Source organism: Numenius arquata, chromosome 5 (genome assembly GCF_964106895.1).
Source record: "Numenius arquata chromosome 5, bNumArq3.hap1.1, whole genome shotgun sequence".
Lineage (NCBI taxonomy): Eukaryota > Metazoa > Chordata > Aves > Charadriiformes > Scolopacidae > Numenius > Numenius arquata.
The window spans coordinates 13,538,110-13,565,357 of NC_133580.1; the positions used below are offsets into that span (position 1 = coordinate 13,538,110).

The 27,248-nt window shown below is 41.1% G+C and overlaps 1 protein-coding gene across 3 annotated transcripts in view; it reads right to left on the reverse strand.

The window, feature by feature from the left end:
* The window catches only part of CAPN6 (calpain 6), a 54,824-nt gene that overhangs the window by 15,509 nt on the left and 12,067 nt on the right, over positions 1-27,248 (reverse strand). For 2 of the 3 annotated variants that reach the window (XM_074147251.1, XM_074147252.1), the window contains exons 2-7: positions 10,496-10,627; positions 9,821-10,029; positions 9,231-9,423; positions 5,259-5,452; positions 3,503-3,580; positions 2,120-2,315 (exon numbers count right to left, since the gene is read on the reverse strand). In XM_074147251.1, coding sequence (XP_074003352.1) covers positions 2,120-2,315; positions 3,503-3,580; positions 5,259-5,452; positions 9,231-9,423; positions 9,821-10,029; positions 10,496-10,627 — 1,002 coding nt within the window. The remainder of the gene's footprint in view (positions 1-2,119; positions 2,316-3,502; positions 3,581-5,258; positions 5,453-9,230; positions 9,424-9,820; positions 10,030-10,495; positions 10,628-27,248) is intronic. The other variant, XM_074147253.1, reaches the window with a different exon arrangement.

The window sequence follows — 27,248 nt, forward strand, 5'->3', positions numbered from 1 at the left end:
AACTGCAGCAATGCACAGCTGGGTACTATGTGCACCGTGTTCTGATTTAAGCCAAAATTCTCTGACAGCATGGAGAGGAATATCATCAGTGGTTCAACTGCCCCCTCCTTGCTCCTCCTTTGCTCTGAGGTAGGTACTGAGGCTGCCTTGGTTACTGTAATGACTTCACACCTCTCTGTGGTTAGAGCTCTGCAGAATAAGGCAACATCCCATTTCTCCTCCCTGACCCTCGCTGTCTCAAGCAGTGTTACACCCACATGGAGGAAACACCAACCTCTAGTAGAGTTGGCTGAATCACAGCAGTACTGGAAAGAAAATCAATACCTTCCCAAGCCTCTGGGCTTCATTAGTTGTTCAGAGTATTTATAGTCCAGATTGGCCTCCTACAGAACTACTGCTTGGTATTCTGGGCTGGCTGGTTTTTGGTACAAATTCAATGCTTTGCACTCTTATTTGTGTGCTATATCAACATTGTGACAGAGAAAGCCCAGGACCTTGAATAGAGTCCTAGGGCTTTCTCGTAAAGAGCCTCTGCAGGGAGAATCTAAACAGCAAGATACAAAGATGCAGCAACACCTAGTAAGGCACACTTTAATTCTTGTCCCTGTTGAACATATGCAGTGTTACCTTGTTAGAGAGCCTAGAGTGTTCCAGGGCAACTGGAGGTGTGGAAGGGGAAGTGTGAGAGTACAAAAGGAGCTCTCTTGGTCTGATGAGAGGCATGAAACTCTGATGATCTTTGATCTGATGACAATTCAGCTGTTCTAATGGGTAACAATCTGGAAATCAGCAGGTGACCGCAGGAATACATTTATACTGGACTTAAATCCCCTTATTTTAAAGGGACTGGAAGCGTCACAATCCCTCTCTGTAAAGATAAACTTCACAGGAGGCCTCAGTGTCAGGCATTTCACTCAGGGAGAACAGACAGAGATTATCTCTAGACTGTGGTAGTATGTGCCACACTAATTTATAACAGCCCTAAGCTAACATAAATGTGTTCCAGTGCTGCTATTAAGAGCCTTTTAATCAACTAGCCTAGAGATAATACTGGAATAAAAAGAACTTCCATTGCATCAGGCGTTGCACTCAACCGTAACATGTATATTTTGTTCTCTGTTGCAGCTAAACACTTACAAATGAGACCCAGACAAGCACTTGGAATATGTCCAGATCATACAGGGGAATATCTGAATAAAATCACCCTCTGGAAATGAGGCACTGAGAGAAGATGGAGCAGTGAAGAACTGCTTCTCCATCTACACCTATATGACAGGACAAGCTGGGAGCTGAGATTCACTCCCAGTCTGACCAGCAAAGGCTGCACTTCCACTTTCATATCCTGCTATGAAAACAGAGGGGTGCAGACAGAAACCTCCCATACAAGTGCAGAGAAGCAGACATAAGAACATCTTGAATTTAGATTCTAAAGTATGTGGTGAATTACAAAAGAACAGAAAGGTCAATTTTCAAGGTAATAACTAACGCAGTAAGTGCCCAGATCTCATTGACAGTAATGGAAGTTTTATGCCTGAATTTGCATGCACTGGGATGAAAACATACAACACCGAGAAGGGCGGGAAGGTGAGAAATGGAGTAAGAATGGATGAACAGATAAACTGAATAGCTTGCAAGTTACCAGGTAGGATGAGACAAGGAAAATTCTGTAATGCTGATGAGAGGGTGAGCTTGGAGAAGAGACTAGATACTTTCAGAATCTTAGATTAATGCAAAGGTATACTAACTCAACACAGTGGACCAAATCCTCAGGCTGTTCATGGGTGTTAAGTGAACTGAGTTCTGTCATTAGAAAATCAGACTTGCTGCCTTTCTACAACTGGGAAACTGAAAGAAGTCCAGGCAGGACTTCACTGATCCTGGTGTGTCTGACTCATCAGCCCCAAACATGACCAGTCCTAAAAAAATATCTAAACTCCTCTGAGATATTTCAGAGAAATCACTGAAACATGCAGCGAATCAGTGTACTCCCAGAGGACAGGCACTGGCAATGAGACTTCCGTCAAGTAATCACTGCCAACTCCTAAATAGGGTGGATACTTCAGAAGCCCTAACTAAAGCGGATACACTTCAATACCTCAAAAAATACAGTGATTCCCACCTGGGGATTCTGCAGGAAGGTCTCTCTGTTATCAAAGCATCCACCAGAGCGATTTAGCAGGGGCTCTGAATTCTTTGCCCAAGCTCCATGCATCATTTTCTTCTCCCAGGTCTTGCGGATACTGAAGTAGGAGGTATTCACAATCCGACAGATGTCCACATCGGTGAAAGTCTTACACCAGTCCTCAAACGTCATCCTGTTCCATGGGACACCAGGGAAGTCATGATTTATTTAAAAATAGACAGTGATACTCACGCAAAGAGCCAAAATAACACATGAAATCTTCCAGTAATTTAACAGGAGGCAATGCTCAGCTATCCAGAGGACAAACTGATTCACTGGAAAGCTCTTCATGTGGAAATACTTGTGAAGCCACAATCACACTATCTTGGAACTTAATTTAGAGAAATATCACCTCAGTGTGTTTAGTCAGCTCTGGATTTGTTCAGTTGCAGCACATAAGCCTAAAGTGTATGTTGTAGCTACCAAGCTGAATTTGATAACATATATTTTGCAAAGATATTACTTGCAACCAAAGCACTATCCCCTCGTTATTGTGATGGTCCTTATTGTTACATCTGAGCACAACTCAAACCTCTGTACTCTGGACATAGCTTTTATTTAGCACCATCTCAGTGCTATAACCTGTGCCTGCTAAACCGACAGACTGGATTGCAGAGCAGTTAAAAACATTCACCTCCTCTAACAGCTGGGAATCTCTGAACTACCATCATGTCCTGGTTTATTAGTGGCCCAGACAACCCTACAGCTGGCTTCCGGTTGCCAGTTCTGACAAAGCCAAGCAAACAGAAGACTTTTCATACTGAGCACTACCAGCACACTTGATGCAATAGTGATGATCTACTGAAGAAGTTGCTGGACTGCCTTACTGTACCTCAGCTAATTATTAGAGGTCTAGAGATTCTGTAGAGAATGAACTTCTTGTGCCCATGCTGGAAAACATCAACAAATATCAAAATTCATTGGCTGCAATTGTATTTACAGATACCTCAGCCATGGTTGACCTAGAAATCCTACAGATGGGCATGGTAGTCAGTAAACAGGATTGACAGTGCGTTGAATATTTGTCATTCTGTCATGTAAACCAGCACATGCTGTCTTTGATTCTGAGCAAATGTCCTAAATATAGATAATGGATTTTTTTCTGAAACTTATATTTACCAAGAGCTACCAATTTTGTTCTACTAGTTTTCAACCAATTTTTTCTGTTCTTCTCTGTTTCTGTCTGAAACAGACTTGTGCTAGGACTGGATAATCTTATCCATCTGGGGAAGTTGTTTTCAAAGCTGTTAAATGGCAGAATTAAAAACAATTACATGGTGTAGCCAGTATCTCCAAACCCTTCACATGACTTCTACTCACCAGAACTCTCCATCATTCTCAAGAGTGAGTCCCAAGCTCTTACGTTCTGAATCGCTGACTTTCTTCCACTCCTCAGAACTAAAAGGGAAAAAAAAAAAGAGAGGAAAAGAACAACAAAGATGATTAATACATTAATTACTTCTTATAAAGGTAACATCGGAGTACTGAAAGGACAGATGATATTCAGGAAAAAAGTGTGGGGCTTACAGCAGGAGTTTTAAAACATTAATTGATGTGAAAGCTACTAAAAAATAAAGAGATGAATGGGAAATTGGTACAACTAGAGCAGAACCTTATTGATTTCCTTTGTCACACCCTCCCTTAGGACACTTAAACAGCTGGTTTGGAAGGTCATATGAGATTGATTCCATTCCCTGAAGGCCCTTCAAAAGCAACCTGGTTTTCCTCTTCAGGAGCTTATTGAACACTTCACTTAGACCAGAGTATTCTCTCTGTCTTTCAATCTCCTTAAATAAAACAGGCCTGAGGTCTGAGATTTCCCCAGAGAGCCTTTGAAAAGAAACTGTTGCCACGCGAGCCCAGTGCCCAGTTTCCAGAGTAACACTACACTGCACAGACACTTCATTGCCTGCATTAGTATCTAACTTATGTGCTCTGCATTGTCCCCTGGAGGCACCTGCCTCTTCCCCTGACTGCAGGGGAGCACAGGACCTTAAATGCAAGCAGTCTGATGCTTAAATCAGGCAACATGATAGAAGACAGCACAAGCCCCTTCCCTAATGTGTTCATCAGACAAACAGCGCCACAATTCCTCACTCCCTTTCCAAAAGTACTTGGAGGTTAAAGTTGAAGGTGGCTGGCAGGAGGGAAGGGAGGTTGCTTGCCATAACAGACATTTTTTTAATGTATTTGGAAATTCTCCTTTTTCATTCTATTAGGCTGAAAACTATGGGCCAACCTCAGAGTCCTTAGTGCTTCCACTGGAAAGAGTGGCAACTGTGCCAAGACAAGGGCTAGTGGGGAACCACAAGGGCTTAAGTTAAACAAGACACAGTAGCTCTTCTGCTCATTCTTCGCATTTCACCTGAACCAAACTCTTTGAAAGTAATGGATTTTTGCTAGCTAAAGTATGGAAGACAAGAACTTAATATGCTCTTGTTAAGAGCATTGCATTATTAAATGCTAACAGTGGCTGGTAAGCACAGCGTTGAACTGTAACATCCTAGTTAAATGTATTTCATGTGTAAATTGCCAGTGATGGAATACATCCCCTTCAGCAATCATTTCTCTCTCTGTAGGGGTGCCTGCTAAGTTCATGGCCCACATTAAAATTCATTAGAAAATAATTCAAGAAATCACAAATGTGGCAATTTTACACAATTTTTCACGAGTCACTTAGATTATCTGGGAATATAAGACCTATACCATCCACAGCAGCTAGCAATTACAGATGAGAAACTGAGTCACAGACAAACTCAGTGGTGAAGCTGGGAAAAAACCTCATGTTCTTGACTCATCACCTTAATTGCAGGCTATTTTTCTACTCATGCTCCAGTGTGACAGAAAAATGATGTATACAGTAACCTAAAGCCCAGGAAGCCATAACCTCCTGGCTCCTCCAGGATGTGTTCATTTGCTCAGAGAATGCTATATTTGGGAAGAGATGGCACAAAGGTTCAGCCATCACTGAGTATTGCAGACTAACGTTGCGTCTCAACAGTATTTAACAATGCATTTAATGTCCAGTGGCCCTAATCACAGTTTTATTCATTTGCACTGGATTTGCAGCACTTACTTGTCACTCCAGGGGCCGTTCCACTCTCTTTTTCCCCAGGGATTCCTCAGCCTGATCATGAACAGCTTTTCTGCCTTAAAAGAGAATACGAGCCTTTCTCCAAGACGCAGCTTCCGAATTGCAGTCACTGCATAGGCATGGCCGATGACAAGACCCATCTCTGTCTCCACTTCATCAGTATTGCCAGAGGAAGCCTTTAGCACCAAGAATGAAAATTAAAACAAAGAACTCGCATCAAGGACACCTGACAGCTATGTGTTCAAGGGGCAGGATGGGGAAGGGCTTGTTTTCTTTCACAGAGCTACACGTTCCCTTCCCAAGTGATTTGACTATACAGGACAACAGCAGCACTGGGGCTCACAACTAGCAGCTCACTAGTCTGATCTTCTGCTTGATAGTGCCAGACAAGTCCTAGAAGACAGAGGCCCAGAGCATAGGAGAATACTGCCTGCTACAGCCATTCTGTCTCCTCCTGACTTCGGAGAGTTAAAGACTGGGCTGATGGACAACCTTTCTCAGCCTTTCCAAAATCTTGTGATCTTTACAAAATGGGTCTTCTGGATATTAATGACTGTACTCACACATAGCACTGTCTGGTGGTGTCCTCAACAGGACACTTCCTAGGGCCTAGGGATTTAGCTGGTGAGTCCAATGCCTGTTTCTGTATTGGGGTTAATTTGATACCCAGGAAGAACTACTAGCAGTGGGTAAAAATAGAGGGCAAGAGAGCACAGGAAGAAAACTTTCCAGCCATTTGTCAAACCTGTCCTGTACCTCACTTGTGACCTGTCAGGCCTCTCTTATGTGGCAACTGGCAGATCTGCAGGCTTTCTTAAGAACTCAGTTTGCTCCTCATAGACTCCACGGAAGAAGCCTAGTTTTCAGCAGTTATCAGGCAGGAAACTGTCCTGCTGGATGATGTAGGCCTGATCAGATGCTGATCTAAGAACACATAAAAATGTCAAGCTTTGAAAAGGACCACAACTTCATTTAATGCATCCAGTTCAAAATCTCCAAGGTACATCTAAAACCAGAAAAGCAGTATCATATAAAGATGCTGGAGTTGCTTTGAATGACTGGCTCTTTACAAAGCCAGTACAATGCTGTTTCTGAGCAACACATTGCAGGCAGGACAGTGGAAAAAGTAAAGCTGAGTCAGTGCTATAACCCTTCTTCTGAGCCAGAAACAATTCAAATGGGTCATGCCTGTGGATTCATCACACCCTGGTTGGAGCCAGCATGGACATCTTTGCACTGAGCTATATCCAGTCTCTCTCACCTATATCGGGCTATAACCCACCGGGACTCAAGACACTCACTCCCTTGGACAGCAAGGACAGAAGATTTGACTCAGTACAGATCCCTGTGTGTAAACTTGTAATAACCTAATTAAGAGCTCAATGATCAAGCAAGCCTTTGCTCTGGTGGAGAGAGATGGGCTTACTAGAGTTAGGAAATGCACATAGTACTTTCTCAGATATTTTTACCCATTCCACAATTTCTCTGGTGTAAATAGACAGGGTCCTTCTAAGGCAGGTGTTGTGCTGATAAAACAGTGTTCAGTCCCCAAAGATAAGAAATCAGAAAAAAAAAAAAAAAAGGAAAAGATAAATTATATCAAATTGGAACCAACAGATGGTCTGGCAACTGTAAGACTTCCACCAAGACCTCTGCCTTTCACCAACAACAGCTCCTAAAGAATCAGCTCATGTGTTACACCAAGACTGGCTGACATTTCCAATGGGTTTAGGCTTTCTCCAATGTAACACTTTCACTTGCATTTTTCACAACTAAAAGCAAGCAAGAGTCCTTGACAGAATGGGAGTCTGTAACCTCTCCTGCTGCCATTGTTATCCCACAGGCTTTTCTTACTGCTGGGCTGCCTTTCCCACCTCATTCTGAAGAAATTTATTTTTTTATTTTAATGAGATATTTAAACATCTACTGTCTGTTCAAATTTCTAAATGAAGAAGCTCAGGGCTATTTTGCAATCCAAAGAAAATGATGACATATTTGTAAATCAGCAATGAAGCCACCTGAGTATTAAATATTCTATACTTAGAAGGTTCATTGTATGTATAATACATCTATCAAAAAGTGATAAATGCAGATGAGTCAAGCCAAACCAGTAGGAACAGCCTCTGTGTAATCAATGTTTAGAAGCATCCGTGTTTAATTTGACAGGCAGAAATATAATGCCAGGAAGAACTGAAAGCATTACAACTGTCTAATTAATTGCTTTTTAAAATACAACTCCCTGTACTTAGCCTAACTCCTCATGAGATCCATGCTAAGAAACTGAACTGCCTTAGTATTTGGGAGCAAACTATCATCCCAGAAACAATGTTTACAACAACAATTCACATCAGGAAGTCTGGTCTGCCAGCCTGGTCAGAGCAAACCAGATGGAATTCCTTCTAAATAAGAATTCAGAACTTGTGAAAAGAGTAAAACAAAGAACAAAGACCTAGAAGAATTTGTTTCTGAGCAGTTGCCTAGTGTTGCTGGGAGTGACAGTTCAGGACTCCTGTTCTATCCCAGATGAGTTCTCAGGTTCAAACTCATCTCCCAGAAGGTACCACGTGTTCCTCTTTGGTACCACAGCACTGGTGCAAAGCAGTGCATGGCCAGGGCCAGCTATACAGATAATGTTCTCAGGCATCTCCAAACATGACTGATTTTCTGTTGTTCTAGACAGCTTCACAACTACCATGATACTTGCAAGACTTTCTGAATGAACCAACACTTGGGGGTCCACCAGTTTACCATGGATTTAGCACTTACACTACAGGCATGAAATAGTTAAGTGCTACAGTAACACGATCTTCATTTCACAGACTGGGAAATCAAAGCAAAGCATTTAAGTCCACATTTAACGAAGTCCACATAAGATTAGCCTTAGCTACGATCTTGAATTGGAAGAAGAAGGCATGGCAATAAGATGCTGAAGTGCACCTAGGTGCCACCCCTGTAACTTCCAGAGAATGATCCCTTTCCTGCAGACTGCACTTTAAAAATAATTTAAAAGCAATCTTTTAGGAAATATTCAGGTGTCATGGCAGTTTGCTAGCCCTCCACATGTGGTAACAGTTTCAGACAAGGTGAGAATTTCAGTGCTATGCAGTCATGGCCTGACATAGCAGACTTTGATAGAAGGCAAGTTAAGCTTGTTAAGCTTAAGTTACTTGTTTCTCTCCTGTGACAAGGGGCTGTGCAAGGCCCTTGTCTCCCTGAGGTTTGTGAAATACATAGCACCCCTTGGGAGCCAATACTCACCTGCCTTCCAGTATCTCAAGTGAACAGACAGAGGTAAATCTTCCACAGAAGGCAACCCTGTATCACCCTCGGGGAAGCCATCTCCTCTCTACTGACTAAGGGAACTTCAGGGTTATGGCCTCCTAATGTAGGCACCTGAGTTACTGCCTCCCATTAGCCAGAGTAGCCAAGCTTTGCTGGTTAATTCTAATGGGGAGTCTTATTAACAAACAGTACTACCTGAATAACCAAGTGAGCTAAGCCTTTCAGCTCAGCTCCAGTGTTACACTGAAGAGACTGCATGATCACAACCAGAGTCAAGAAGTCTCAGCAGCTCAGTGCCAGCAGAACTGTTTTCTGTAAACAGATTTCCCTAAGAAATAAAGAAATTAAATGCTGCCATCTGGCCTGTGAATTAGGGCATTCTAGGTGGATTAACCTCGGGTCAATACACAACTGTGACCATTCAGAAAGAATAGCATTTCAGATCCACAGTAAAGTGCCAGCAGAAATGGCTTTGCCGTTCTGTGATCATATTTAGTGGCTCATGGAGTTGTACTTGGCTGACAGCACTGCCAACTTGCTAGCTTTTTCCATACGTAGCTTTTCCAAAGCATACAAATGAAGGACATACTCAAAATACTTATACTAATAATGGTATTTTTTCCAGATTTTTTCATTCAAATTAACTCTTAAAATCCAGCTCTCTATACATACCGCAATGTAACAGCTGATCAACCCGCCTCTTTTATGCACCTTCAGCAAGTCTTCGAACAGTTTCATCTGCTCAGAAATAATCTCACCATATTTGCCCTGTACCAAATCAATAGATTCTGCCACTGCTCCAGTGAAATCCACAATTGCATCTGCAGCACTGCCTCCATCTAGGGCTTCATAAGATCCAGCCAGCCTGGAGGTAACACAGAACATTCTCAGTTACCAAGTGACTGTTAGAAGTGCTCTAATTTGGCTTGAATGTAGGTAAGGTCTCACCAAAGAAAAAACAAAGCAGAACTAAACAAAACAAAGCAGCAGATTGCAGTTAAACCTTTGCTGGTTTCTAGGAAAGGAGTCTAATGATCCTTAAGGCTTTGGGCTGCTGAAGTACAGTGCATTGCACTCTTTTATGATTCACATCCTCCACGCAGATTAAAGGAGTTTTCAATCTTTTTTAGGTTCTCTGCTAGCATCAACCTATGATATGATAGAGCCTAAAACCTATGATATGATAGAGCTGAAAGACAAAAGAAACAGAGGGATAGAAGGGACAGCATTGAGGACTAAAAGGACAATGAACTGGCTCATACTTTGCATAAGCTTTCTCCAATAATGCACTCCAGAACTCATTTTTCACATTGGAATGGCAGTAGATCAACTTCCCATCCATCGTTGGCAGCAGATCATCAACAACCACTTCTGTCCATTCTCCAAAGCACCAGAAACGGAAACGGAAAATCCCAGCATATTTCTCTGGGTTTTTAGGGTCCCATTCTTGTTCGTTAAAGTCTGGAATCACCTGAGAAACCATGCAGGGGAAAGTTCACCAAATGCTCTATGTTAAGATTTATTCAGAGGGCAGACTGCCCTGGAGCATGCACCATGCTGGTATTCAGCTTCATAAGCACTTAAACAGGTGAAGCAGTGAAAAAAGAAGGTGAATTTAGTATAAGTCAAATATAGTCCCACTTCAAAGAATCTTTTAGGAAAGTAAAATTCAAATTGATCGTCAGAGAAAGACAAACAGATCCTTTTCACTCTCTGGCTTTGCTATATCTCTTCTTTGTGCTCAATGGGACTGTGGGGTAGCGAGGTCTCGTAACGTGAAAAATGAACTTCTAAAGAACGGGAAGATTTGAATCCACCAAAATTCACCACTCCTCAGAGGCACATTAGTCCTAGAGGGAAAAACATTGGCTGATAGGCAGAGAAACAACCAAGGTTTATTAGCTTTATTTCATGCACCAAGCACATTGATCACCTACCTGCTGCCAGAGGGTCTTCCTCAGAGCCAAGCAGGAACATGCAGCCACAAACCAGCAGTTCCCCAGCGCACCTTGGTGTAAGTCATGGGAGCTGATTCCATTCACAAATAGGTGGGGATCTTCACAAAGGTCCTAACAAAACAACCCAGAGATTACTGGAGACTCCACTCCAGAAATGATCGCAGCATCCTTCCAGATATTCCTCTCCACGCTTGTTCTGCATCACATTCACACTGAAGCGTGGAGTGTCTGTACCACAAAGTTCAAAAGCTCTCTGGCACTGACTATATTTGAAAGTCAGGGTATCCAGGATTATTTAAATTCTTACAAGTAGATCACGTTGCCTTATCTAAACACCAGGATTTGCCTTTTTTTTTTTGCCAGAGTTCCTAGTTCTGCCCTCAGCTGAAGGTGATCTTTGAGGACTGGAATGAATTCAACATTTGGAAGACTTACCTGGCATTGGGGCAGTTAATGAATTGAAAGTAAGTGAAAGGAGAAGGAGGAAGCATTACAGGGCAGGGCTTTGACCCCAAAAAACGCCCAAAAGCCCATAAAGAAAACCAGCAGGAAATGATGCTACTGACAGAACTTTAAGCCCCTTTTCCTTCATTGCCACTCCCTTGGCTGACATACTGGAAACACTCCTCCATCAACAGCATGAGTTACTGCAATGACCCCTGCCACGTCTGTGAAATACGCTTCCGATTCTCTAGATCTCATCCTTCTCATTTATCTGGCTCTTTTTAGAACCACTCGTTCCTCCTCTACCACTGCTTTCCTGGCTCCATCTCTATCTATACACAGATTCTCACCAAAGCATAGATGGCTCTTCCTGTGATGTCTCCCTGCTCCTCACTAGCTTACCCCTTGTGGTGTCTTTCCCAAGGGGTACAAGGCCTCCAGACCAAGGCACTAAAAGGAGCACCTCTAAGTATCATTGAGCATTGTAAAGCCACAGGGGTATATTTTGCAGCAGTATTGCATTTGTTACCACAAAATCCTTTGCACAGTCCCAGAGAGAACGTCCCAAGCAACGCTTCAGAAAACAGGTAACCCGACTGTCCCATAACTGATATGGACCCTACTGGTTTCAACCCAGTGGTTGCTCATGACACTCTTGTGTGAATCACTGCTTTTCCTGACGGGTTGAGAGGACAGAAGAGCAGGCAGCAGTAACAAATTCTGCTCTTTCATAGTATAAGAATACCCTAAATTTCAACACTGTGGGAAGGAAATGATCTTATATCCAGGCAGATACAAGATCAGGAACGCAGAATAACTAACTCGCACTCACCTCAAAATGGCAGGAGACTCCAAATTTCCTGCAGTCTTTCCAGTTTGTTATCAGTAGCAGTATAAGGAGCTGTGCTCCATATCTCATGGATTCTCACCACCCTTTGATAATTATAGAAGATGATTCCAAAATACCAAGATTGCAGTCCAAGCCTGGCTACACACCACGGGCAAGTCAAAACCTCTCAGTCTTCCCTTTGTTGGGATTGTGACAAATCAGTGCCAGCTGGATTTACTTTCCAAGAACCACCTCAGTGCTGAGCTGAAAGCCTGTTCTCCTGGGCTAGTTTGGCAGATGGCAGCCTGAAGTCAGCTCAGTATGTAATGCATGGAGCTGCTGCTGTTTTCTTTAAGAAAATTATAGTTTTGGCATGAAACTTTGCTCATTAAATAACAACTGGTAGAAATTTTAAATGCCTCTTGGGAAACAAGTGACCAATCATTATATGACAGTCTTCTGTCAGTATTTCTTATGTGTCTTCACTTTCAAGGACAAAGCTTATTAACAGACCTTAACAAAATTCTAAGTAACAAAATGGTGTCGATGAGGAAAACTCACTGTGTACACGATACTCATCTGCATCATGGACACATTCATTCAATCTGCCTGGATGCTCTGATATGGAACAGTAACAGGAACTTCAGGCTAGTACTTCAGCTGATGTAAACCAACCCAGTTGCCTGTTGCAGGGGCTGAAATCAGTTGGACTACTTGGCCCTTACTGCACGATGGTAGCACACGTTTCAGATCCAGCTTGTGTAGACTCAAGTTTCATATCCCATTTCCATGCATCTCTGGCAGTAATAACGTCTAGATTGTTTTTCCTTTCAAAATGTTACTTTGTTAGTGTAATAAACAAGGGATAAATTGAGCCTTCAGTCTTAAAATTGTCCAAACTTTTCTGTCACTAGAGGAAGCCAAAACTTTCATTGCTTTTGAAAGAAATTAAGCGCTACAGTGCATTACAAATATCTTATTTGGTTTGCTTTGCTAAAAATAACCACATTAAACTGTCATTTTTTAATTGAAGTGTGTCTTGCATCTCACATAGTCCTCAAAAACCGAGAGCGGCATGTGTCAACTGCCAAACATATGGATGAGATTAGCATTTGCTGACCACTGGGGTCCAAAGCAAACATAGAAGAGCAGAACTTAGAAACAGCACCTCCCTCTTTCTACCACAGTCACTAAATTCTTCAGGATCCTGCTGGATAAACCCTTTCTTATTAAACTGCCTAGGAGATCTGGACTTCTGAGACTAAAGAGTGCAAGAAAATGACATTAGCTCCGTTTCTCTTGTCGTTAATTACAGCCATTATAACAGCTTCTATGATGACTGTCACTGTGTGGATCAGATGAGATGCACAATAATACTCAGGTGCAAGCTGTAGCTATTTTCAGCTGTTTTCTCTCTTCTGGACTTTTGTTGCTTTTCACCACTTAACGCAGTATAGCAAATTCTAAGGAATACTTTTGAGATGGAATTAGCTATCTAAGCCACAATTCCCCCAACACAGTTAGAAATGTGCTATTTAAATCTATTATTCTGCAGTCCTTGTGAGCATCTTTAGGCATTTTTGGTTGCCTCAAGCATGTAAAAAAAAAAAAAAAGAAAAAAATTAATATCACTTTTCCAATAATGCAGTAATAATTTAGGATAGTTGAGGACCAAGTCAACTGCCATCAGAGGAACTACAAGGAAGAGAGACTGACGTGAGGATATGGCCCAGGCATTTCAGGATACCTGATGCCTTCCCTCCTCTGCAACCTAAGCACTTCGGTTCCAAGTTCCACTAGAAGTACCTCCTTTGCAAACATAGTGGTTTAACCATAATCCCTTTTCTCAGGGTCAGCCTGTATCATCTGTGCTGTAAAAAGGAGAAATATATTCACATTTCCAAGAAAAAGTTTAACGGAAGTTACCAGGCCTTATTATACATCATTAATGCATAATAGCCACACTATTTATGATACAACACCACTAATAAAAGCAGTTGTTGTATTATTTATGCCCACAGGGAGCGTTCCACCATCCAAGACACAGAGCTCTCCCCAGTTCTCTTCTTACACATGTCCATAATAAAACAAACACCATCTGCAGAACTATAATTAGGCTATACAGAGTCTGAAAGTGAGGTAAGAGGTTACAGGAGCTCATGGTTCTGCTGAAAATCCTGACGCTCTTATTTTCATACCAGACTTTCATTTCCAAGACAGAAGTCTATTTGTGTCACCTCTTATCCTTGCTGTACTGTGTGGGCTCGAAATACCTGACATTTAGCGTTACTCAGCCACTGATGCTGTAAGAAATAAAGTGGCTCACAAACTCCTTTTTCTGATTTTAATAGGTTCATTTCTTTGTGACACAGCAAGTAAGTGCACTGGTTAATGAGCAGACTGGGAGAACACTGAGAAGTCTGGACACGAGAAACTCAGTGTGAGATCACAGGAAATAACAGCGAGAGAGACCTTAACAGATTAGTCAGTCCCAATACTTCCCTAGTGTCCAAATTGGCTACCCCTAACCTACTTGTGACTGAAGCTTCTCCAACCTGCATTTAACACAGCCCATGAAGGAAAGTCCACATGCTTCCTCCACTAGTCAGCAAAGATGTGCACTGCTGAGCTGCTCTACAAGCCCAAGACTTCTCTGAATGGAGAGAACAGACAGTTACCTTTCCTTTCTACAGCAACCCCTCATATAATCTACAAACCTCTAACAAATTTCTCTTCTCTAGTCTTAATAACTGGTTCTTTATGTTTTGTATCACTGGTGAAGTGTGGTACCCAAATCCAGACACTATACTCCAAATGAGGCTTTGGCAGTGCTGAGCACAGCTCGATGCTCTTGTTTACTGAAGCGGGGGTGCTATTTTTCTGTCTTTTTCACTTGAACTTCACATAGTTACCTTGTGTTCAGACTGTGATCCACCCTCTGATCCTATTCTATGGGCTTGCTGTCCTAGTCATCCTTTTTCCCTAACTGAGCCACAGAGTCACTTAATACCAACGCACTGTACTTCGTTGCATTAATGAAGTGGTGCTGAATTCCACCCTGTTTATTCCACACTATTTTCCCAAGACATCAAGTTTGAATTCTCAACCCTGTCAACTGGCCTGCAATCCTATCCCAGTCTGTGTCCTACAGCTTTCCTGTACATGCCTTTCTAGTCCCTCATCCAAGTAGTAACGAAAATACTGAAGAGTACTGGACTAAGGGAGATTTCTGTAGGACTCCATCAATACAGCACCAGTTTAAGAGTTCTCCAAGTCATTTATTTCACCAGCTATGCATCCCCATTCCAGAAGTTTGAGTTAATCCAAATTTTCATAATTTGGAGAGACATATCAGATATTGTCAAAGTCTTATGAAAATCAAACTACCTGAGATCTACTGCTCATCTCTTAGTCACAAGGTCTGTCCCACCATATGCTGGAAGAAAATCAAGCTGGTACATATTAGTGTATCTGACACAATATATTTTTATAATATAATCTATATCATGGGACTAAAAGTCATCTGCTGGAGATGACTTGCAGTCAGGCATTTCAGTGAGATACAAAAATGGCTGGGCTGTACTAAAGATATGAAAGATGGCAACTTAAGTTTTCTTTGTCACAACATATCTTCCTTGGAAAATTTCAAAACAATGTGAACCATGGGAGACAACAGAAACATATTTCACTGGAGCAATGAAATGGTTTGTATGTGGCTTTGTCATGATTCCTTAAAAAAAAAGGAAGAAGAAAATTACAGGAGATAACTGATGAACTATTTGCATTAACTTCAGGTTGCTGTAGCTACTTTAAATCTTAATTTGGCTAAAGGAAAAAGTTCCCCTTAGCTCTGAAGATGCATCTATTGGCATAAGTATTACCAATATCCATGAACTAAAAATTATATTGGTTATAAATAGGGGGAAACCCATTCAAAGGGTTAATTAATTTGCTATGTGTCTTCACAGACATAACTGAAGCTGCAATGTAAAACATTATGAGACATCTCTGATGTCTGAGAAGGAAAGATTATTTTTTAATAGATTAGAGTCTCTCAGCTGGCTCAGACAGAAAAACAGATTCAAAGAACGAGAAGAAGAAAAGAAGCAATAATGATGTTTGCAACTAATATTTTCAAAGGATTCAGTAGCATTTAGAGTTCACTTTCTTCAGCACCCTTTAAGGAACCCAGCCCTAAGATAAAAAATAATCTACCTTTGCTTGCACACAAGACCTATGGAGACAGGCACTTTCATTGATTCTATCAGACTGATCTACTTAAGCCCAGTACACCATTCCCTTATATTTTTTCAAAGCAGTTTGAATTATGTCAGATCTGAGAATTCTTTCCATTTTCTTCTCTCCTTCCACTCTCGTATCATACTGAGTCAATTCCTGTAGAGAGCGAGGTCAGTGCAGGGAAGCAAGGGGATGCTTCTGAATTATGGATGCAAAAATTCAGCTTTGGCTACAGCTAACTATGAACCAACCTTTTCTAAAGGAAGGTAGTAAAGACAGCACTTATATTGAGGTTGTGTAGCTGAAGAAGTAGAAAAGACGGTCTATCCTACAATAAATCCCAGCTGTGCTGGCATGTTTATAGAAACCCTCTCCAGAACAGGCCGTTTGCCAAGGCAATTGCAGTTAGCCCGAAAAAGAAAAATAACTGATCCAACTGTGCTAGATACTTCAATCCTTGTTATGCCTGAAAAAACTCCTATGAAGTGAAAAAAAGAGAAGTCTTAAGTTATAATCATGCCCCATGGCACAGCTCTAACCCCTCAGGGGACAGTTCTCCAAGAAACCTCCATCAAAAGAAAACCAGGGTCAGATACCACCCTGACTGAAAAGGCCCTTGCTGAGATCAGGAAGTGACTTTATCATCAGTGCTGTTACGCCATGTAAATCAACAAAAGGAAGATTTACCCCTCAGGTTTCCATCTGTACACCCTGAGCTCAGGATGTGTAATTTCTCTATAAACTTCATGCCCATTGTCCAGTTTCTGAGAGCAAGATAGTTCCCAATACTGCTGAAAAAAACCCCAGCTCTACATACACAAGAGACACAGTATGCCAGTTTGCTCTAGCCTTGTGTAAAAGAAAACTCAGTTATTTGGGGATTGAGAAATGCTTCTTCCACCGCCTCCCTCTCCAATAAATCCTGTTACAAAACCAAATGCATCACAGACATTTTTATAATGTTCTTTTTTTTTTCCATTTTCAGTTTGGGGCTACTGGTGACTAATACTCAGTGAAGGCCTTGGGTTTCAGCCCTGCCCTGCCTACAGGACACGTGTGTTTGGGGAGGATCTGAATCAATGTTTTGGAAGAAAAAAACCCCAAACATTGGGCAACGTGGTGTGTATCTTGGCTGCCTCTATATTTCACCTGACCCTTGGAGCGCTACAGCTGCTCTCATCCAGAATGCTGACACTTGCTGGAAAGGGTACAACTGATGTGCCGTAGGGCTGACCTTCTCCTGAACCTCAGTAACAAAGTGTTTACTGAAGCTCTTCAGAGTCCTCTACCATTTCACCCCAGAAATCATTCAAGACTACAATGAAAGACTTTCTGTTCTCCCAGGACCCTCTTAGAAGTATATTGTACCATCTCTTGCAGCACTCACTCAGTTTGTGATGCTTTAGTTCTACAGAACCGCAGCACATTCGTAACATTTTGTTTTTAAAGAAAAGCTGCCTTGTTTGAGGATAACATGTTTTTCTCACTGAATTTACCAGACAACAGCCTTTGTCTCCTGCCTTCTTTCCCTAGGACTTATTCTGTTCTCCAAATTCAGTATTACAATTTGTGTTACTTTTCCTCATGAGAAGCAATTGGAGATGCCATTCTTAGAACTGGATTAACCTCAGGAAACAGTCATATTCTCTCAGCTAGGTGTCTAACCCCTCCTCTGTAACCAGAACTCAAGTTCTTTCAAAAGGCAATTTACAGTCATTACCTTGCCACCTCTCTCATAGTGTCATAACACTGGAGAGAGACCTATCTCTACTGATCATATCAATCAAGGTAATAGTTAAGAACGGACCCAAACCTTTTAAACACTTGCTACACAAAATGGTATCCTTTGTGTCTTTGATGAGGATGTCATCAAATAAACCCAGTAATACACATCACAAAAGCAGGCCCAGCCAGGTATAGGAAACGCATCCTAAGTAACACAGGTTAAAACATGGAATATAACTATTTTAAAGGTTATTTTATCTGAAATTTAAAAAAAATTAACAACTGGTGACCTGAAATTAAAATCTCCCAAAGATTATTGTTGGTTTAGTGAACACAGATGCTGAGCAGCCTGAGACCACTTTTTATTGGTTCATGTTGCCACCTTTTTGGGAATATTCTTCTTTCTTCCATGTCTCACTCATTAGCTATTCCAGCCTCTATGGAACTTCATTCTCTGCTGTTCCAAAGCTACTACAAGTGTGACAATTTGTGGAGAATTAATTTAATCAAAGCATCATTTTAATTGGCATAAAAATTCTATATCAATTTCTTAAGAAAGTAATTGTTTTCCATCAGAAAAGACACTATTTTGGGGGCACTAACCCAAAGTTTTCTTGAAAAATGCTTTTACAAGAATTTACAGTGATTTTGTGATGGTGGTACCCCACAAAAAACAGGTAGCTACAGTAGATATTGAAGTTGGACAATATTCCACACTTACTACCACGCATGTAGACATAAAGAGAGCTTTTGCCAGATGAGCTGCTGATCAGCAGGAATAAGGACATTACAAATCTGTTTCTTAGTATTTAGTAAAATCAATCATAAATTAGTTCAAAATTATTATTAGAGATTAAGGTGTATATAACAGTGAGGGGATACACAGTGTAAGGAGAATGGCCCCAGATAAGTCAGACTTGTTGCACATGAGCCATACAGTCAGTCTGCATGTGTGCTGTAAGCTTTTATTTAGGGGTGCTACTTAGCAAGTTGCAACTGCTCCAAATGTGCTGCCACCAGTCCAGGGGTCTCAGACCAATTGGCCTTTATTCTCCAGTGGAAAGGAAAGAAGTTAAGGTCATTTTCAATAAAAACCGAATGTACAGTTCTTTTGAGAAACAGGTGATATAAGCCAGCTTAACCCTATTTCTGCAAAGAGCAACCTACCAAAGCAGTGGAAATGTCTCTACATTAACTGCAAGTAACAGAGGGATGGCCAAGTTCGAAGACAGTCAATTTAAAGTGACTCCCAGACATCACTTCCAGGCACACACTAATGTGGCTGAGGTCAGACATGGGCTGTAAGTCCACTCACAGTTCATCACACTAAAAGGCCACCCACCATCTAACTATGTTTTTTTACTGCTTCCTCAAAACATGTTTTTCAATCAAGTTCTTGAACTAGTTTCCTAAGATGGGAAATAAAAACAATAAGAAAAGGAGGTTGGAAAACTTCACACACAATTTTTACAACACTGAAATATTCAGTACTGGACCAGTGTGGAATAAACAATTGCCAGGTCTGTACGCCTGACTGTTCATCTCTGGCTGGGGAGGCAGCTATTTTCTTTGCCTGATAATAAGCATCATCTTGGCTTAGTGACCGTGACCTTTCTAGGCTTGTCCAGTCTGACCTTATGCCGTGTCTCAAGGGGCCGGTAAGTGATGCAGACTGAATTCTTCATCACTGCTTTTTATAAGGAAGGGAATATGCTGTTTATGAGAGAGTATTAGGAAGATTTCAGCAAAGTCACCTTTTTTTTTTTTTGTCGTTATTACATTGTGTATGTTTTTTGTTATTACATCGGCCATTGTATAGCAAAACAAACAAACAGTCAGGTCATCTAAGAAACATTGTCTGGAGTGAAAATTCAGATTAAGCTGGAGGTGATTTGTTGTTCTTGAAAGGAGATATTCCTTGTCCAATAGCACTACCTAGAATTTAAAGTTTAAAAAACATGTCTAAACCACCAAATTAAAAAGCATAAATCTCTTTAGCAACAAGTTCCTCCTTTCCCTATCCTTCTTCCAGCAGGACTGGGTTTCAGCCTAGAATTCAGTATCTACTAATTGTGGCGTTTATCTAAGACACTTTCTTGAAGATAAAAATCTTTTATCCTCTTTTCCCAGTCTCCTCATCTTTTTCAGACAGCACCTTGAGGTGTTCTCCCTCACTTATTTGCTTAAAGCAAAAAAAATTTAATGCCTGGGATAAACAGTGCATGGAGTTGCCATTGTAACCTCATGGATATACTTTTGGAATTGTGACACATGCCTCACCATTCTGGACTAGATGTTTGATCCATAATACAAAAAGAGGAACTTGAAACTTTTAAATGAAATCCTGATCATAAGACACAAGCTTCTTCAACTATTGGATGACCTGAAATACATAAAATGTTGTATTTTGAAATTATTTTTTTTTTAAATAGAAATTTTATACTAGCCAGCACAACCCAACTTTTCTGAGCTGACATAAGTCAGAGTCAATGGAGTCTCTCAGTTCCAATAGGACATGGACCAGAGTCTTTAATTCTAGTCTGGACACCCTTTCTGGCAAAGATGAAACTAGAATCACATAAAGTAGAGAGTATTGGTCTTTTAGTAACGCAGAGATATGCCCCATACCTTGCATATGGGACAAGCCCCTACCAGTGCTTTCACACCATTGGAACTTTATCAGATCACCCATCTGCAAGCTCCAGAAGAAAGCTTTCCCATCAGGCTATTCCTTGAGCCTTCTGGTATAGCTCACTCCTTCCATTGTGAGCTGCAGCCAGGAGGGTGACACCAGCATCTAGTGCTGTGTAGATGCTAGCAAACATCAGGGCAGGGAACTGTTACGAAGTGAGGATAAACACTAACATCCATCAGAGTGGCCAGAATGGTCACCAGTGTTGCCAATTGCAGCCAAATGGAGTAATACAGAAAATGTTGCTAAGGAACAAAACAAATGGACCCATGGAGAGAGAGATCTCAAAGTACGTGATGCCTGTTTGACAGTCTGAACAACTCATTTTAAGTAATCTCACTGCTTACCTAAGAGTTCAAATTCTGAACTATAAAAAACGTTGCATCAAAAATGACACAGCGGCATTCATTTTGCATCTGAATGCTAAAAGCACTTTTATGACTCAACCAAATCAGTGGATCACCTCTCATAAATTCACAGAAACTACTAGAAAGAATTTTATTTACATGTCTTGAAAATAAACACCAGCTTCTTAAACATCTTTTAAAACCTTATCTTGGAAAGATGTTCATTTAGCAATAACGTTATCAGCACATGAGATAAGATTCCTCAGTGTTGAGTGATGAAACTGAAAAACACACAACAGTGATTTCCAAAGTAAGATACTTAAGCAAAGTCACAGTTGTCACACCTGCCAGGCAATCAAGCACATGCTTTTCACTCCATGTAGGTTAGCTCTTATTTTGCCTAGAATAGATGGCTGTTAGACGACTGAAATGAATAAAACATTTTTAGATAAGCCTTTCCTTCTATTTATGTCAAAACTTCGGAAGTTTTTGGAAGTTAAGGAACCATATTAGGTGCTGAAGAGTAAATTTTTTAAGGGTAATTGTGCGATTAATATGCCATCTCTGCAGCTGACGATGCCAAAGTGTTGCCACTATATCCATGATAAACTCACACTTTAACCAGGCACTCTCCTTTCTAGTTCTGTCTCTTTCATTATGTTCTCACATTTCTTTTCTTCCCCACATTCTGTTATCAACTCAACACATTTCAGAAGGGATCAAGAACAAAACTACTTCCAAATCTCACAGATCTGTTTAGGAAGCTTACTCTCTGGTAGTTCCCTCTCTTGTGGGCACTCTGATATCTAATAAAGGATCATAGAATAGTTTGAGTTGGAAGGGACCTTTAAAGGTCATCTAGATAAGCCTTTTCCCAAGGTATCCTGCTCCGACTCAACTGCCTGCTTTCATGGCACATGTAGTTTCACCAAGATACCTCCCCATTTACCAAATTGGGTAGAAACTGGTCAATGGTAAATCATTGTTGGTGGAAGAGGGGAACAGACAGACACAGACTTGGAGACAATGCCACTGTAATTGTGCTTCCTCTGGGGGAACCAAACAGAAGACAGAGCCTGCTGGCAAGCTGCTAACTGCCCACTGTTCTCCATCGACACAAGTCAGTCTTGCAGATCACAGAGCATCCCCTAAATATGACCAAAACTACCCGGCTACTTAACATCAAGGCTGGAGACACCCTTTCCTCCTGCCTCATTCGGTCTGGGAGGTACCTCTACTTACTTTGATGTCAAATATAAGTGACTCCAACCTCACGATCACTGTCAAGGTTTTCTCTGTCATGATCCATGATTTTCTTCTGCTTCAACCCAAAACAAAGACTAGAGAAGATTCAGTCAGAGAGATACATTGACAAAAGCCTTTGGGGTCCTTGGGAGGAATCAGCCTGCCAAGGCATAGTCAGACTGTTTAGCTGGTCATGATGAAACCAGTGTCCTGGTTTCAGCTACGAAAGAGTTAATTTTTCTTTCTAGTGATTGCTGTGAAAGGCATGTCAATAATAGGTATTGCTTTTGGTTGTTACTAGGTGATGTTTACACTATTCAAGGACTTCTTTATCAGCTTCCCATAGAAGCATAGACAGAACAATAGAATGGCTAATTAAATTTAACCGGGGGGGGGGGGGGGGGGGGGGGCGGGGGTAGCTGGGGGGCTAGAATCTGCAATCACTGCTCCAGACAGTGCCAATTCACTGGGTGGTGAGAGCGACCCATGTTGTTGTTATTATTTTTCCTTTTCTGTTGTTGTTTCTATTAAACTGTCTTTATCTCAACCCAGGAGGGCTTTTTCCTCCCTTCCACCCCTTTTTTTTTCCCCTGCTCTTCCCCCACCCTTCGGGGGTGTGGGGTGGGGTGTGTGAGTGGCTGCATGGTTCTAGTTGCCATCTGGGGTTAAACCGCAACACCCAGTTGAAATGCAGTCAGTTGAATCTCGGTGTTAAAATTGTTTAGACACTTAAGAGACCTCTTGCTTGGATAGATGTAATGAGAAACTTTTTTTCTTATTTATATCATGTTGTTTCTTTACACAGCACTTTCACTGCATTTATCAAGCTTATTTTCATTTTTCCCCAACGTGATACAGATATACTTATTTGAATGCACTACTTAATTTCATACAAATTTCCTTTGCTAAAGACTAACATTACATCTCCCTGATGCCAGCCTAAGACAAAGATGTTATTTAACTGTCGGAAAACAGAGAAAGCCAATAGAGCAAACAGAAGTTGATAAGTTGATACAGAAGTTGAGTTGATAACTCAAACATGAACTTGACTAGGCATCAAATTCCAGCTAGTCTTAGAGCACAGTGCTCCACCTCTAAGTGCTGGAGACCCACTCCCATTTCAGCACTGTTCCTCTCCTGCCAGGTTTAATTTCTTTATGATGTACCAGGAAAACCATCTCAGCCAGCTGGAGCTCTAAACCCCATCAGGGACAGTGAAATCATTCTGGCTCATTTGTGTCTCCAGTAACCTCTCTGCTAGTGCTCAACACAGACCACTTCCAAGAGAAAATCATGAGTCACCTTTTAACCGCACCCTCACACTATCAATCACATTAATTATTTTATTCAATCAGGGTCTAACCATCAAAATAAAGTTCGTGGAAAACCTAAGGAAACATATCTTAACTCTCAAAAGGCAAGGAGAAGGGCCTGTTTCTAATAATGCTGAGGTTTGCCAATGTTGCTTTTTTCTTGTCTTACAATTTAAGTATTTACAGTGCAGCCATTATGTTCACTAGAGGGGATTTTTATTTTTAATTTTTTGCAGATTTTGGAACATCTGCAGAAGTAACTTAGCATGGTGTTCCTGTCTCTTCCAAGCAGGCCATCCCCCTTAGCGTCTAATAGTTTTCCCTCTATTCAAATGTAGAGATGCAGGCCAGATTCTCAGCTTTAGCTGAGCCAAGGGGGTGATGTTGCTTTATACAAGCAGAGGTGCAAGGCCCCTCAATCCACCTCTATCCATAGTCAGGTACTGCTTTGGTTTTGCTCACGAGAAATTCATCATACTTTTGGGAACAGAGAAAGCCCATTAAGACCAGGGATGAGAAATGCCATGGTTGGATTACATTTGAAATATTTGGATTAAATGTGAATTATTCCTCTTCTAGTCCAGACATTAGCCATTTTACCCATTAGATCACGTGTCCAAACATGAAAGCAGCTTTTAGACAAATATCACTTCTGAGAACTTTCATTGGTGGAGAGCAGAGTCAGTGAGTGAGAGAGAAGGAAGAAGCCAGAGAATGGTACTGGATTCACATCTCCATTTAGGGAGGAAAATTAGATGTCCAAGGCTTAAATGCTTCTTACCCAAAGGGAGGAGAAAACAGACGAACAGTGATCACACACAAAAAGATGAGATCTACTCAAAGTCTTTGCAAATGGATCCAGTTATCTTTAGGGTTAACCTAGTGACCAAGGGAGAGCAAAGCCCTGCATTCATGTTCTGCATCAGTCCCACAAGTGCTTGTACCTGCAGTAAAGCTGAAGCAGCAACAAAACTCTAAACTCGCAGACCAAAGCTCAGCCCATAGCTGGATCATTGCTAAGTGAGATTTAATTTTTTGCTCACCATCACAGTACTGAAGATTTGGTACAGTCTCAGGGACAAAAACCCCACTATTTTGATTATTTATTCATTGTATCTGACTAGAAAATGCTGTCTCCAGGCAAAAATTAGACCTCAATGTGCTTTATACAGCACAGACGCTCTTTATCAGACAGGCCCAGTCCTGAAGGCCTTTGTAGTTAATGAGGCCACTTCTGCTCTTTTCCAGGGCCAGTTTTCCACCTAAAATGTTGCAGCCAATTAAATAACTATCTGCATAAAGCTCTATATTTCATTATTTCTGGTGAAACAGATAGATATGGGAGTTAGGGAGTGAATTTGTGAGGATTTTGTGAGCCTCTAAAGAGGCTAAGGGTATTCTGCATTTGAGGAGTGAAGAAAAGAAGTACAGGCTGCCTTCCCAATGCAAAGAGCACATATAGATGTATTATATAAACATATGCATGTGGATGACTGCACACAGGAAACCAATTCGCCTCAACATGAGAAAACTGAGATGAAAGTAAGAGGACTGTATGGACACTCATTATCCAACCCAGCGAGGGAGTCCCAGACCCCATACTAACTACACGCTCATTAGACCCTGCACTGAAATCCCCCATGACCCAGCTCTCCTTTCCATGGTCACAGAATGGTTGGGGTTGGAAGGGACCTCCATAAGTCACTTTGTCCAACCCCCCTGCTCAGACTGGGTGACCTTGACCAGGGTCACCTAGAGCCCAGGACAATGCCCAGACAAGCTTCTGAATATCTGCAAGGACAGATACTCCATTTCCTGATGCACACGAGTAGGTCAAGATGGCTTCTGACACCTACAACACTGGCCAAAGTTCAGATCCTGACTCTTACACTACAACTTGTTTCAGTGAATTGAGTTTGAAACTTAAACATGCAAAGACAAAATTCTATTTCACGCATAAAAACCCAAAGATAACATTTGCTCTTATAGATAGTGCATCTTCCTGAGAAAGAACGTTTTATTTCCTGCAAGCTTTAAAAGATGCAAATTCAAAATATTTTAGCCTTTATGATTAAATTAGAAATTATGCCACATACAGGCAAGACAGCAGTTCTAAAAGGTTCTTTCAGCTGTGAAGGATTTTTAAAAGCTTCTTTTTAGCCAGGAAAACATACATCTTTACTTAATTTTTAAGTAGAATTAATCTTGAAGGAAACATATATTTAAATCACAGAAAAACAGCATGATGTTAAAATTATTTTGCAAATCTAAGATATAATGGCTTACAAAACCTCAAATTCCAGGAATTTACTCATCCCAAATCCCCTTTTAAATTTGGAAATAAAAGGAGAAAAGCATAAAGCTCTTAACATACAAAGCATTTTTTGGATGTGGATGCTTTCCATTCTTGGGGAAGAGTGTTGACAGACCAGTACCTTAATTTCCTTGGCAACTGGCATGTTTGAGCTATAATTTTTCCTTCAGATAAGCCAGACGTTTAATTCTTTAGGAAGACTACATCAATGAACTAACAATTACCGTAAGAAGACTTACACTAGCCGAGGATGTGATCCTTGGGCTTTTTGTTTTACAGTCTCAAAATGAATTTTACCATGTCATTCTTACCATCATCACATTGCCTCAGGACAAACAGAAGCTGACTCTCTGAGAAACCAATTTGCATCTAATGACGATTGAACCAACTAAATAAAACTTGACATTTTAAACTTTAAAGAAACATTCTGAACCTTGGAATTGTACTGTTTATGTTCTAGAAGTGACATTGAGGTCTCTTAGCATTTTTTCTTCAGAGGAAACAACCGCAACAACATAAGAAAGCCTCCATCCAGTCTGAAGGAGGGAAACAAACTGGAAAACTGCCAAGAGAGAAGATAACAAAATACTGGCATCTGGAGAGTTGTCTGCTTGGCAAGCATGCATGTCATTTACAAATGTTTGCTCATAATTATATCCCTGGAAGACTTGGGTGAATAATACTGTTGAGAAAGATGCCACTTTCAAAACACTGCCCCTCTATTGCACTTAAATAAATGCAACACTCATTGAAGGGTGAGCGTATCTAAGGATATCGCAACGAAAAAGGGGAACCCATGCCTCACACTGCCCCAGTACCTGTGAGACAAGGAGGAGGAAGGAAGGAGCTATGCATTAGGACATGCACTGAACTCCCAGCTCTTTGACAACCTTTCTGGAGCAGGAAGGGCAGGAATGCTGGCAAGGTGCCACTGTGGTTTTTTCTTCCTATCATGACACAGCCAACACAGAAGGGCACAACTAAGAATAAAGAATTTTCTGAAGTGACACCAGAAACAGGATTGAGCCATCAAGTTCACGTCATACAGGGTCCACTCAGTCACCAGACTGTAACAGAGAGGTTAGACATGTGGTATTTGCTGACGGCTGAAGACTTCATAGTTTCTTGCTCATCTCTTCGTCTGGAAAAGCTCCATCTTAACAAGATTTTCCAGGCAAAATAAAAGTAAAAATAAAATTATGGAATTAATAAAATAAGGGTAAGCAACAGCTCTATTCTGGGAACATTTTGGCAATTCCAGAAGAAACATGTCACAACTTCCCCAGATGAAAACATTAAGGACAAAACATTCTGGGAAGAATGGTTTATTCAGTCAGAAATCAAGGTGGAAATATGTCAAACAATGTTTTGATGCCTCCCATACCCAGCCCATGGGAGGACAGGCAAGGTGATAACCCAGATCACAGCAAAAATTCCAAGGCTTTCAAAGGAGCCGAGTTTTCACCCAAAAAACTCATGTTCTTAATATTGAGGTGCAATATTATCATTGAGGGGAACGAGAGTGAATTAAACTAAGTTCATAAATTCCTATTGTTTAGAAAAAGATGCTTTCAAAACAACATC